The sequence below is a fragment of the Saccostrea echinata genome, unplaced genomic scaffold, assembly GCF_033153115.1.
Source record: "Saccostrea echinata isolate AGI-Se365-2 ecotype Australia unplaced genomic scaffold, CSIRO_AGI_Sech_v1 ptg000001l, whole genome shotgun sequence".
Lineage (NCBI taxonomy): Eukaryota > Metazoa > Mollusca > Bivalvia > Ostreida > Ostreidae > Saccostrea > Saccostrea echinata.
In genome coordinates this window covers 40,687,501-40,702,338 of record NW_026889750.1, presented here as the reverse complement: position 1 = coordinate 40,702,338, position 14,838 = coordinate 40,687,501, and the positions used below count along the sequence as shown (strand labels likewise).

The 14,838-nt window shown below is 34.0% G+C and overlaps 1 protein-coding gene across 6 annotated transcripts in view; it reads right to left on the bottom strand.

Annotated features, from left to right (window-relative positions):
• LOC133191725 (nicotinamide/nicotinic acid mononucleotide adenylyltransferase 1-like) overlaps nucleotides 1-14,838 on the bottom strand; it is a 23,685-nt gene that overhangs the window by 3,472 nt on the left and 5,375 nt on the right. For 2 of the 6 annotated variants that reach the window (XR_009721732.1, XR_009721731.1), the window contains exons 3-9: nucleotides 11,600-11,667; nucleotides 11,073-11,245; nucleotides 9,119-9,249; nucleotides 4,702-4,803; nucleotides 4,452-4,510; nucleotides 4,130-4,225; nucleotides 578-744 (exon numbers count right to left, since the gene is read on the bottom strand). Coding sequence is in view for 4 of the 6 variants with exons in the window: in XM_061327465.1 (XP_061183449.1) it covers nucleotides 578-797; nucleotides 4,130-4,225; nucleotides 4,452-4,510; nucleotides 4,702-4,803; nucleotides 9,119-9,249; nucleotides 11,073-11,245; nucleotides 11,600-11,667 (849 nt within the window). In the remaining 2 variants the exon portion in view is untranslated. Of the gene's footprint in view, nucleotides 1-577; nucleotides 798-4,129; nucleotides 4,226-4,451; nucleotides 4,511-4,701; nucleotides 4,804-9,118; nucleotides 9,250-11,072; nucleotides 11,246-11,599; nucleotides 11,668-14,838 lie in introns of all 6 variants that reach the window. The other 4 variants (XM_061327465.1, XM_061327471.1, XM_061327478.1 and 1 more) reach the window with 2 other exon arrangements.

The window sequence follows — 14,838 nt, the reverse complement described above, 5'->3', positions numbered from 1 at the left end:
AAATCAATTTATGAAAAAGATCACAGAGCTCATTTTTTTTTGTCTTGTTAGTTTGCCACTGACAACTAAACATTTTGGGCAATGAATATTGAAATTTTTTTTGTGAAAATGATAATGTACATATATAGGTGATGTCTTAATCAACAAGAGAAGGTACAGATTGTAAAGTATGGCTAGCACCAAGAGAATACATGTCGATGAACTTTCACACATGAATCAATACAACACTATATGATCGCATTTAATTGAATTTCTGGTCATTTCTTCCAGTGATCATCATTCAAGAGCTGTTGACAGACAATCAAACTAATCAATACAGCAAGAAGATTGAATGCTGATTAAATTATAGAGACCTTCAGTCAGCTGACCTCATGGATATTAAGCAATTACTTCATACACACTTGAAATTTTTGTGAAAAATGGGAAGCAAATTATGGTGAAAAAATTCAAATGCTTTCAAAATCAAGAAGCCAGCAGTCAGCATGGGTAGTTTTGATATATATACAACAAAAGGTGCATCATCAAAAAGCTGTGCTCATCACACGCAAGTTTCTGGAGCATAAGCTACAATCCGTACATTTCTAACACGTCTCACAAGAGATCCCAGATCTGGGCCCATACATGGAACATGTCGAGGGGATTTGGGAGAAGGGGGCCCTTCGAAAGGCTCCTCATTTAGCCTCTTTGGTGACCTTGGCACCTCCTCTTGGTCTGAAGTTTGATCTTCTTGGTTCCACTGTACTTCTGAAAAAGCACTATCTGCCATGGGCGAGGGAATAATATCATTTACATACTTACTGTTTCCAAGCAGCAGGAAAGAGAAAAATGGAAAATTTAGATTGATCCAATTCATTTACATGTAATATATTAAAGCTGTAGAATAATAACATTGACTAATGTACCATCCAAGATCTTTTTTTTTTTTTATGAACTTTATATATTTCAGGATTTTTTTTCTCCTTCTACAACTTGATAAGGGTTGGCAATATTGGGACTAAAATATTCTAGAGCAGTTTCATGCATTTTGCTAAAAGTGAAGCTTTGTGATATTCAAATATATTTTCCTCTTTTTCTAAGGTTTCTTGATTTTTTGACAACATTCAATTTCTGATTTCAATCAAAAAAATTCTACAAATCAATCCATTAAGGGCAATTAATTTAATACCTCAAATATTTTGATTTAATACTTGATATCGGTTTTCATGCAGTCTAAGCATTTAAAATTCAGCACATTCACAATGACAAGAGACATGTAAGCTGCCTCTAGCAATGCAATCCAATCATCACTATGATAATTGAGAAGATGGACCTGATCATGGACTCTCATGGTGGCTGCTCATCTAAACTACAACTGAATTTTTTTATACAACTGCTTAAAAAAACATCCTTTAATGTTCTACTAAATATTTTATACTTTTATGCAGTGAATAAGGTACGGTTGAAAATCTTTTATATATACTTTTATTAGCAATATATTGAGACAGTCTTGGTTGGTGATAAAGATGTTTCCATATATCACTATTAATAGTAAGATTTTAAAATCCCAAACAATCTTCTTGATAAATACTTTCATGTAACAGATACAAGGTATAACAAACACAGAAATGAACAGAAGTTGCCTGAGTAAAAGTTCTAGGTGATAAAAACTTGAACATTATATAAGTAAACAATGTTTGGTATCCTTTCACATGTATGACCGTCACTCACCATACAATCAAACCAGCAGTTAATAAAAAAAAAACATGGTGGAATCTGTGCACGTTTAATAAAATAACACCCTGACAACTGTAAATTGGTTTGATCAGGGACTATTAAAATACATAAACATAGCCACATTTATTTTCTAATGCAAAAAAAAAAACTAAACATGAACACGATTTTTACAGTCCGTTACTGTACATGCTTTTTAACTTACTAGTGTATTATATTGCCTTTCCAACCTTCATTGCATTACATTGTTGCAAAGAGTGTAGTATTCTAGCTTGCAACAGAATTGTAATCGATGTTTAAAGAAAACTTGAAAGCATTATGTTTTACTTGGATGATATTACTGTTATGGGACATTAAGTACGGGTGCCAACAAATTTTTACCTGCAATTTTTAAAAAAGTGACATGTAATCTAATAGCATTGGTCAATAGTGTAAAAAAAAAAATAAATAGATTTTCCCTGAAAATGGAAAGTAATAGCTGAACAGGTTGACAAACTGGGCAACAACTAGTACCTCTGAATTATATTCAAGGGCAATTAAAAAACTTAGAAATATGTCCAAAGGAAATGGATGCCCCACCAAATTAAAGATGCATTGCAACATGAAAAGGAATATACCTTCTTTGGTCTGAGATAATAGTAAAAATATGATGAAACTAGGAATAATTTTCTTATTTTCTTCATATACTGGTATAGAACTGATACCTTCATATTTAGCAAATTTATATATGATGCAAGTATGAATAAATTAAATGCTCTTGCAGATTCACTGGTGTATGGAGTTAATGAAGTAACCCACTACGGAATCAAAATAAGATGAAATTAAAACAAATTGAGGAAAATAAAAATTCAAGGTAATAAGGGAGTTTCAGATAAAAAAAAATTATAACACACTTTAATTGCATCCACAAATTTGTACCACTATACAAAGTTAAATGAAAATATCTTGAACACTTTTCTGAAATGTGGATAGCTACAAAAGAAAGGTCAAGGTCATTGAAAGGTCAACTTAAGAAAATAGTGACACGGTAGAATTGCGCTCACCAATATGCACCTTAGTGTACGCAGTTTGATAAAAAAAAATCCTCAAAAGTGAAGATCAAGGTCATTGGAAGGTCAAAGTCCGAAGAGGGTCAAAGTCAGAAAATATGATGGAGTTTAATAACTCTAACCAATATGTAACTTGTACTAAATTTGATTAGAATATCTTGTGAAGTAAAGGTGACAGAGAATGTCAAGATATTAAAAATAAAATTAAGAAACAGTTCAATAGCTCAAACCAATTTGAACAGCTCTCACCAATTGCTACTAGTGTATGAGGTTTGATGAAAATATTATAAAGCATTTTTTCTTAACTTCGCTAAATGCAAAACAGTAGTGAGGTCAGTGTCATAGAGAAGGTCAAGGTCAGCAAATTATGACACAGTTGAATAGCTGTTGTCAGTTTGTATCTTTGTATGAAGTTTGAAGAAAATATCTTGAACAGTTTCTTTGAAAACAAAATCGGGAATAGTGAGGTCAAAGTCACAAAATTAAGCCACAGTTGAATAGCTCTCATTTATATGTCTCAGTGTATGAATTTTTGTTAAATATCTTTATTCTTTAACAGTTTCCTTAAAACTGAGGTAAATGCAAAGTGTATGGAAGAACAGAGGACTGAGTTGACAGACACCATATGCCCCAGCCATATTCATGGCATTAAAATGATCTCTTAGGTAAAATACAAGTAATGTCTGCCTGCTAAAGTAAACTTAAAATTTATATGGTCCATAAGAAGTTTAGAAGTAAATATTCCATTTATATAATTATATTTTTTGTCACAAGCACAACAAAGTACACACTGACTAGTTAAAATTATTTTCATTGCTTATGAATAATGATAGATGCATAACAAAATGTTAAACAAGCATAACACATGCAATAAATTAATTTGGCAGCCATAAAAATGCATTATAATGGTCAATAGCATGTGAACATGTACTTCCTTGCTTCTAAAGCTAAAATAATACCTCTAACAAGAAAAACAATAAAGTTAAAGGTGACACAATTCTTTTAAAATATTTTTTACAAGCAGGTTGGGCATGAACAAATATACACAAAAGTTCTCTGATCTTTAGTTGCAGATTCAAGTCATGCAGACCCAGATATTGAAATAAATGAAACTAAAAAAAATGTTACATGGAATAAAAGATTATAGGGCATGAAATAAAACTGTACCTTTCATTCAATAAAATGTTTATAGATATCGCATCACAGAATACAAAAAATCACTGGAAATAAAAAATAAAATGAACTTTTCTCACACTGTTCAACACAGAGAAATACATACAGAAAATATATATATATTAAGAAGGTTAAGCTAAGTTTGTTACGACAGCTGTAGAGCAGTAGACAAGTGTGTCCATGCCCACGTCACTCACTTGTCCTCGACGCCATAAAGATGATTCTCCTTAATATAGTCTATCACAACATCTTGTAAAAGATACTTCACACTCTCACCACGCCTCAGCGCTCGCCTGAAACAACAGAAAAATACCATCACAGTCATATAGGCTATTTTAATTGTACCTAAGATGTTACATATGGGTAAAGTAAAAAAAGTTTCATTCACGAATTGTGCTGATAATTGGTTTCTGTCATTTTCAGATAAAATCATTTTGTTTTGGTGAGGGATTCAAATTATGACAGTTGCAGAAATTCTGCTGTTTAAATGAACTTGGGAAAACAATGGAAATGAAATACCTGATTTTTGTTGAACTAATATCATTGAATATCCATTCAGTCACTATAAAGATATTTTCCTGCAAAACATACATATACTGATATATTGTCAAACACTGAAAAGCTACTGTAACACAAAAATGTGTCTTTGTATTGAAAGAAGTACACATTCATTAACTCCAGCTTTTTAATCTTAATTTCTTTCCTAAAGAGTGTTCAAAGTTTGTCAATCATGGTTTTAGGGGCGAAATTCATCCAAATAAAATTGTACCTGATATTTGGTTAAAACATCTGATTCATATATAAATCTTCTTGGGTCTGAACCTGCCCTTGTTATGCAAACAAGTCCATATTTTCCAACTATGTCTTCAATCTACAAAAGGAAAGAATAAAATTCACTAGATAACACACTTTAAAAAAATAATTAGTAAAATTCCAACAAGACTGAAGCTCTACTGGTTTGTACTTATGAAAAAAGAAGGGAAAAGTAGCACTTTGGCTGAAACTATGTCTATACTGCAATTAATAGATTAATAATCCTTGAGTAAATCTATTTGTGTGGCAGCTTTTATTGCAATCAGACTAGAACTGTAGGAGGAGTAGCACTTTGAAAGAATTTCACAGAATTTTCTATTTTTAGTTACCATGAAAACACCATTTGTCAAAATCAAAAATTGATATTCAGAATTATGCATATATTTTAGTGTACGGTAGTTTAGTTGCGTATGAAATTTTATTCGAAATCAAGACAAAAACTGTTTTGAAAGAATATCATGGAAATTTCTATTTTTAGTAACCATGACAATGTGGTACCTCAAATCAATAATTGCTTTCTAAAATTATGTATCTTCATGTATTCTACTTGTTTACAAAGTTTTATTGAAATCGAACTAAAACTGTAGGAGGAGTAGCACTTTAAAAGAATGTCCAAAAAAATTTCAATTTTTAGTCACTTTGGCAACATTATTCATCAATATCAAAATCTGATATTATTAAGAATTATGTACCTAAGTGTAGTCTACTTCTATGAAAAGTTTTATTAAAATCAGACTACATGTAATATTGTAGGAGGAGTAGCATTTTAAAAGAATTTCACAGATTTTTTTTTATTTTTTAGAAACCATGGCAATACTTGAATGTATTTATTGATATAAAAAAAAGCTGATACACAGAATTATGCATCTTAGGGTAGTTTACATGTGCATAGAGTCTTATTGAAATCTGTAGGAGTAGCATTTTGAAAAGAATTTCACAGAAATTTTCTGTTTTTAGGGTCAAAAGCATGACACCCTTGACTAGTTCTGTTCACAAGCATTAACATACTGAAGATTGAATATTTTATAAAGAACACAAAAATTACAAAATTACAGCTTGACAAGATTTGATTCATTTCAAGATGACATTGCCATATGATATATAGAGGATATTCAATGTTTTGTAGATGAATATGGAATTTATTTCATGAGTGGGACAGGATTTTTTTTTATATTTTCACGAGTGCGAAGCACCAGTGAAAATATCACAAAATTCTGTCTCATGAGTGAAATAAATTCCATATTCATCTCCAAACAATAAATTTTCTGTTTATTACATTTTCTTAGATTTTCCCTTTGCCATTGTCTTTTTGTAACACAGTGTCACAGGCTGTGACGTCATAGTTGAGCAGTTGAGATGTCATACAATGTAGCTAAGTGATTGCGAGATTGAAAAACATTGTAAACAGGAATTTTTAACGACATATTTGGAAAAACGTTGGCAGCATAACTATTAGTCTCTGTCAGGATGGCTGTGACGGTTCATATTGTCGTCGGCGACAATATGTACCTACCCTCACTGCACATATTGTCGTTCATTGATACATATTGTCGCCGGCTGAAAAGTTACACATGTACATATTGTAGCTGGCGACATTATGTGCCTCACCCTCACTGTACATATTGTCGCCCCACAGATATTGTTGCTTAAACATTTCTTTTGTTGTCTTTTGGTAGTTTTGTGAATGCAATTGGTGTGTGAATCACACTGACGTGTCTCGTATGCTATTTCCTGCAGTGTGATTGTGACAGTACATTTTGTCATCCTGTTCATATTTTCGCCAGCGACAATGTGTACCTACCCTCACTGCGCATATTCAATTGTCGTCCAACAGAACGTGTCGCAAGACAATGCACAGCAATGCTCCATATAAATATGACTAATCATTGCTTTACTGTTTTTAAGAAAATAATTTTTAAAGAATTTTCCCATATATTCCTATGTAAAACTTTGATCGCCCATTGTGGACCCACCCTAGGCCCGGTTTGATTTAAAGATACGTGAGACTGCACTACCTGAGGATGCTTCCATATAAACATCACTAATCATGGGCTTACTGCTGTTTCTCAGTGGTGGATCCAATTACAAAATGGTGCCTATACTTGGCTCTCAGGGTCGTGGAGCAATGAGGAATCTTTTTTGTGCAACCTAGCACAACAAAATTGAACATATGCTATTACAGACGCTATTAAGGTTACAGACAGAGGGAAAGTCAGACAAAATGTGATCAGAAAAGCTCACTTGAACTTCCAGATCAGGTGATCTAAAAGTATCAACCCCAACACCAATTATATCGGCACATGATTGTATATGAGAATAACGCAAAAAAAAAAAAGATTTCCAAATAATCATTACTACTGAACAAAAAAACTACCAGGTAATGCATATATTCAATCTCCAAGTATGTAGTACAAGAATCTTTGACATATCATGGTAAAGTACATCAATCCTGGACACAATTTTCTGACCAAAAAGTTTTCTCTCTACAATATCTCTTTCCTTTCTCAAGAAAATATTCATCAAAACAATATATCAACGACAATATATGCCGACCTTGACTGTACATATTGTTGCCAACGACAATATGTGCTCGTGCTTGACTGTACATTTTGTCGTCCATTATGCAGGAGGAAAATAAGGCTTGTCTCGGTACATATTGTAGTCGGCGACAATATGTCCCAATGGACGACTGTATGTGCCGTGAGGGTAGGTACATATTGTTGCCGACGACAATATGTACAAAACGACAATATGTACCGTCACAGATGGCTCATTAACTCTGTCTCCGGGAATTTCTTTTTTAAAAACACTCTTTGTGAAGGGAAAGAAAATTTTAAGTTTTGCCACACTTCTGATATTCTCACACTGTGAGAATACCATTTTGATATCCTTTTACACTCTGTCAGAATATCACTTTTATTAAGTAAATAAATTACATTGTTACACCTTTAAAAATTTGTTCCTATATAAATCAATACTAATAAAAGTCTAACATTTCCAATGTTTTACTGAGCGGGCATAAAAAAATCGATGTTTGTCTGTGGAGTGAGATATTGGACCTGTTGATGAGATGTTGGACCGCTTATGTCACATAATGGGCGGGGTCAGCTAAATCTCATTTGCATTCGTTGGTGTTCAACATACATGAATGTCAAAAAAAAAACAAAAATAAAAAAAATAAATAAAAGATATAACAAAACATTTATTGACCGTGTTCTCGGGCAAAATGTGTTTTGTCGACCCCTCGAAACCAAACTGTTTGCCTTCAGCCTAACGGTTCTTGGGTCTGACAAAACGCATGTTGCCCTCGGACCCAGTCAATAAATGTATAGTATTTCACAGTTGAAAATGTAATAAATGCTTCTACATCTAATAATGTAATTGTTTTCACAAGCTCATGTTGCTTTGTGTATTGTTGAAAATGTTTCAGATACTAAAGACATACTTCTCTCCACGTAGAATTAATTTCTGCTATGTACACAGTCACAATTCCTCTGCAGAAATTTGTCACAGGGTACTTAAAATTCATTTAAGGGCATATAATGACAATCCCAGAAATCCAAAGAATTTTCTACTTGCAGATTGAACTGAAATTGTGATTCTGTGGAATTATGCCTTGTGGAAAAAAGTATGTTTCATATAATGAACTCAACATTGATATCAATACAATATTTATATCTACGTTATGCCATTCTTATATTTCTGCTGAAAATGCAGTCACTTTTGGCTTCAAAACTAAAAAGACTAGAATTCATTAGTTTTTATTTTCTAGAACTAGGCCATAGTGATACAAAATTGGTAAATGGTGTTCTCAGAGTTTGTGATGCTAGTACTTGTAATAAACTTGAAACATGTATCTTTCCTGTTAGAGGAAATTGTGACCTTGAACCAATATCATATTAACACACATTTAGTTCAAAGGCTACATTATGCTGCTTTGAAATCAAGGTTTGCAAAAGATAGCATGAACAAGATTTTTTTTTTTACTATGACCTAGAATCAAGATCACAACATCAGATTAAACAACCAACTGAAATTTGATTTATTTCAAGTCAGAATTGAAAAGTTGTACAACTTGAATGTACAGGATTTGATCCAGATTAACACTGCCGTAAAGCCAAAAAAAGATTGTTGCCTGCAGGACTCCAGACCAAACAGTTGAGAAAAAAGATAGGAAAACTAAAGCAATTCCTATTTGTCTCTTCACATAAAATCACCTGTGAATGATGCTGAATAGCAGATGCAGAGTTAGACTGATTGCTTATACCAGCTAAACCTTAATGGTTTGTCAGATATTGTGAACATGGTGAAAAATTGCATTAAATTGTTCGTTAGCTTGTGGGGTGCTACATTAGAAATAGATCAATACTTACATCTTTGTCAGCCCACAGTCCAGGAGTTCCAAAGGATTCCAGCAGATCAGCTCCACAAAGAAGTCTAACATTAACACTGTCCTTCTTCAAGGCGGCATTTATTGCATTATGGTCATCAACTGTCATTTCCTCTTTAAAGATAAGTTTTTTTCATTGAAAACAAGCAATTTCACTGAATTTATGCCTTGCTTAAAGGCACATTGTAGAGGAAGAATATCTTTTTAATAACTGTTCCTGCAATATATACAAGAGGCCCATGGGCCACATCGCTCACCTGAGCACATTGGCTAGGAAAAAAAGCAAAAATCAGTTCAGAATTGAAAAGTTTATGGGGGGGGGGGGGGATTTTAAACAACCTGATGATGCTTTCATATCAATATAACAAATGGCTTTGCTGTTCTTGAGCAGAAGATTTTTTCCCATATATTCATTTGTAAAAATTTTATCCCCCATTGTGGCCCCACCCTACCCCGGGGGCCCTCATTTGAACAAATTTCATTCTACACTACCCAAGGATGCCTCCATATCAATATGACTAATCATGGCTTTTCTGTTCTTGTGAAAAAGATTTTTTCCTATATATTCCTCTGTAAACTTTGATCACCCATTGTGGCCCCACCCTAACTCCGGGGTCATGATTTGAACAAACTTGAATCTACACTACCTGAGGATGCTTCCATATAAATATGACCAATCATGGCTTTGCTGTTCTTAAGAAGAATATTTTTAAAGTTTTTTTTCCTATATACTCTTATGAAAAACTTTGATCCCACATTGTGGCCCCACCCTACCTCTGGGGACCCTCATTTGAACAAATCATTCTACACTATCCAAGGATGCCTCCATATCAATATGACTAATCATGGCTTTTCTGTTCTTGAGAAAAAGATTTTTTCCTATATATTCCTCTGTAAACTTTGATCACCCATTGTGGCCCCACCCTAACTACGGGGTCATGATTTGAACAAACTTGAATCTACACTGCCTGGGGATGCTTCCATATAAATATGACCAATCATGGCTTTGCTGTTCTTAAGAAGAAGATTTTTAAAGATATTTTCCTATATATTTCTATGTAAAATTTGATTCCCCATTGTGGCCCCACCCTATCCCGGGGGTCACGATTTGAACAAACTTGAATCTACACTACCTGAGGATGCTTCCACATAAGTTTCATCTTTCCTGGCTAATTGGTTCTTGAGAAGATTTTTAAATGATGCCATTATTTTTTCACTAATTCCTAATTATCTCCCCTTGAAAGAAAGCGTGGCCCTTTCTTTGAACAAACTTGAATCCCCTTTACCCAAGGATACTTTGTGGCAAGTTTGGTTGAATTTGGCCCAGTAGTTCTTGAGAAGAAGTCGAAAATGTGAAAAGTTTACAGACGGACGACGGACAAAATGTGATCAGAAAAGCTCACTTGAGCCTTCAGCTCAGGTGAGCTAATAATTGTATTAGATTTTATAACATACATTTTTCAAAAACCTGAATCTGTTTTGTAACAGAAATTTTGACCATGAAACTAGTTATATATAACTTTAATGATCATACATGTATTACAGTCTTTATTATAATACATCCTAATGATTATCTTGTATTACACAACTGTCAATGACCCTATCATATACATGTATGACAATTATACAATTTTAAGAACTTTAAAATTTCTTCTACTTTGTAATTTTGTGCCAAGGTTGGTTCAAAGTGCCACCACGGCTCTAAGGAGGAATTGAAGCAGATTGAAGGTGGACAAATTTATCTAATCCAAGGGAAGAGATTTATTATTGGCCAAAAAAACATATCTTCTTCCAATATTTTCTTTATAATATTTGTCCTGATATGTCAACAGAAAACAGGTTTGTAAAAAAACAGATTTTCACACACTTTTACATGTTTATTAATGTACAAGTTAGTAATAGAATAAATTCATGTGATCAGCCAGCTTCACACCTACCATATTCACTGTCATTGCTGTTGATGTGAACATTCCGTAGATCTTTCCTCCTCTTCTTTGTTGGCGCTGGTTTTGTCTTGGTGGTGTACTCTCTGTCAACTTTGGCTTGATGGTACTTCAAAACTTTCGCGGTTTCTAACCATTTGGATTGTTCACATTCCCATGTGTCTAAACTTAAAATAGAAGGATAAACTAGAAATACTCTGACCATGCAAGCTCACATATTTCTTCAATGACCTTGGTTCAAGGTCATGGCATTCTATAAGGTCTTTCATTGTCCCTCCAATGAAAGATAGCATTTATAAAGATAACTTTTTTCATGTACATGTATTACTAAATAATGAAAGAGAGGTAATGTCTTGCGGCAGTACATTACTACACATTTACAATGAAGTCATTTTGATGTTGATTACCATAGATACACTACAAATAAGATTTACTATAATTGTTAACAAAAGCTCTTTTTTTTAATGTTTAATGTTAAAAAGTAATAATTCACATTTATGGATAAATGTAATCATGCATACTTTATCCAGTTGTTGGACTTCAGTGCTTGCTTCAGCATCTCACATCTGTGACTGGATGGCAGTAAATCCTATAATGTAAAAATATTCACATACATGCTGCAAGCAGTGAATAGTACACTGTACACTTTTTTTATACAAGTACAGGTACATGAACAAAGCCACTGAAACTGACTGAAGTCAAAAGGTTATGATTCAAAGAATGAAGTTCCTGTTAAAGTCCTCATTTCATTAGGGCTCTGTACAGAGTTGTTGAAATTTTTAAATTACATTGCACTGTCAGACATCTGGTCTGTCAGAAGTCAAATGAACTGTTGGACTGGACAAAGTTTTGTCAGACCAGATACATGTACTTTATTTTGTACACCGAGAAAGGAAAATAAATAACTACACCAAAATGCCCTTAATTTATTCTTTCAACAGCCTTCGATCACACAGGTTTCATTTCTTAAGATAGAGAATCTTTAATCAGAAATGTTAAAAATATGATTATATAATTATATATATATGTCTCTGCTTTCACAAGTTTGATCAACTATTGTCACCACATAGCCATCTCTGCTGTAACCTTCACCTGTGTACCACGATCCAGAATTTTAAACAAGAGGCCCATGGGCCACATCGCTCACCTGAGCACATTGGCAAGGCAAAAGCACAAATCAGTTCAGTATTGAAAAGATTACCTGGGGGTGGGGGGGGAGGGGGGGGGGGTGAATTTTAAACTACCTGATGATGCTTCCAGGTCAATATAACAAATGGCTTTATTGTACTTGAGAAGATTTTTTAAAAAATTTTCCCATATATTCCTTTGTAAAAATTTGATCCTCAATTGTGGCTCCTCCCTATCCCAGGGGTCATCATTTGAACTTGAGTCTACACTACCTGAGGATGCTTCCATATCAATATGACTAAACATAGCTTTCTTGTTCTTGAGAAGAAATATTTTTTTTATATGTTCTTATGTAAAACTTTCGATCCCCCAATGGGCCCCATCCAACCCCTGGGGGTCATCATTTGAACAAAATTGAATCTACACTACCTGAGGATGCTTCCATATCAAAATGACTAATCATGGTTTGCAGTTCTTCAGAAGAAGAAATTTTCCTATATATTTCTATTTAAGACTTTGATCCTCCATTGTGGCCCCATCCTACCCACGGGGGTCATGATTTGAACAAAATAGAATCTACACTACCTGAGGATGCTTCCACATAAATATGATCAATCAGGGCTTTGCTGTTCCTGAGAAGATTTTAAAAATTTTTCCTATACATTTCTATGTAAAACTTTGATCCTCCATTGTGGCCCCGCCCTACCCCCGGGGGTCATGATTTGAATAAATTTGAGTCTACACTACCTGTGGATGTTTCCATATAAATATGAACAATCTGGGCTTTGCTGTTCCTGAGAAGAAGATTTTTCCTATATATTTCTATGTACAACTTTGATAGTCCATTGCGGCCCTGCCCCACCCACGGTGGTCATGATTTGAACAAATTTGAATCTACACTACCTGAGGATGCTTCCATATAAATGACTCATCATGGCTTTGCCGTTCTTGAGAAGAAGATTTTTAAAGATTTTTCCTATATATTTCTATGTAAAACTTTGATCCTCCATTGTGGCCCCGCCCTACCCCCTGGGGTCATGATTTTAACAAACTTGAATCTACACTACCTGAAGATGCTTCCATATAAATATGACTCATCATGACTTTGCTGTTCTTGAGAAGAAGATTTTTAAAGACTTTTCCTATATATTTCTATGTTAAAATTTGATCCTCCATTGTGGCCCCGCCCTACCCCCTGGGGTCATGATTTGAACAAACTTGAATCTACACTACCTGAGGATGCTTCCATATAAATATGACTCATCATGACTTTGCTGTTCTTGAGAAGAAGATTTTTAAAGACTTTTCCTATATATTTCTATGTTAAAATTTGATCCTCCATTGTGGCCCCGCCCTACCCCCGGTGGCCATGATTTGAACAAATTTGAATCTACACTACCTGAGGATGCTTCCATATAAATATGACTCATCATGACTTTGCTGTTCTTGAGAAGAAGATTTTTAAAGATTTTTCCTATATATTTCTATGTAAAACTTTGATCTTCCATTGTGGCCCCGCCCTACCCCCGGGGGTCATGGTTTGAACAACCTTGAATCTACACTACCTGAGGATGTTTCCATATAAATATAACTCATCATGACTTTGCTGTTCTTGAGAAGAAGATTTTTAAAGATTTTTCCTATATATTTCTATGTAAAACTTTGATCCTCCATTGTGGCCCTGCCCTACCCCCGGGGGTCATGATTTGAACAAATTTGAATGTACACTACCTGAGGATGCTTCCACATGAGTTTCATCTTTCCTGGCCCTATGGTTCTTGAGAAGAAGATTTTTAAATGTTGCCATTATTTTTTCACTGATTCCTAATTATCTCCCCTTGAAAGAGGGCATGGCCCTTCATTTGAACAAACTTGAATCCCCTTCACCCAAGGATACTTTGTGGCAAGTTTGGTTGAAATTGGCCCAGTGGTTCTTGAGAAGAAGTCGAAAATGTGAAAAGTTTACAGACAGACAGACAGACAGACGGACAGACAGACAGACAGACAGACGGACAGACAGACAGACGGACGCCGGACAAAATGTGATCAGAAAAGCTCACTTGAGCTTTCAGCTCAGGTGAGCTAAAAATTGCATCATCCCCGATTTTTTTTTAAAACAATCATTTGACTGACCTTTTCTTGTAAGTTATCAGTCCAGACAAATTTTTACTGGCCTTGCCAAGGACCTATGGTTTTCAACAACTCTGTGTGTATCACGAGTCAGAGAAAAAAAAGTATCACAGTGTATCACAATATATCATAATACATCAAGTTTTTACATTTGTTGGTTTCTCCATTATTTTTTTTTAATTTGAAGGGAGGAAAACATATAAACTTCAATATTTCTTTTTGGAAAAAATCTGATTCTATTCATTTTTTGTTCTTTCTAAAATCAGGATTAAAGCAAAAAATATTCAACTTTTTCTTTTTTATATTGCTTTAAAAAGAATTTTGACTTTTTGTTTGGATTTTTCATGAGTTCTAGCTGCCATATTGTTTATTGAAATACTCTAACTTTGAAACCTAGAGTTAACATGCATATTATAAACTTCTGGAAAGTATTAAAAAAAATCAACATTTCATTTTATATGTTTCAATGTATCAAATCACCCGCTCTGCATCACAATACAAT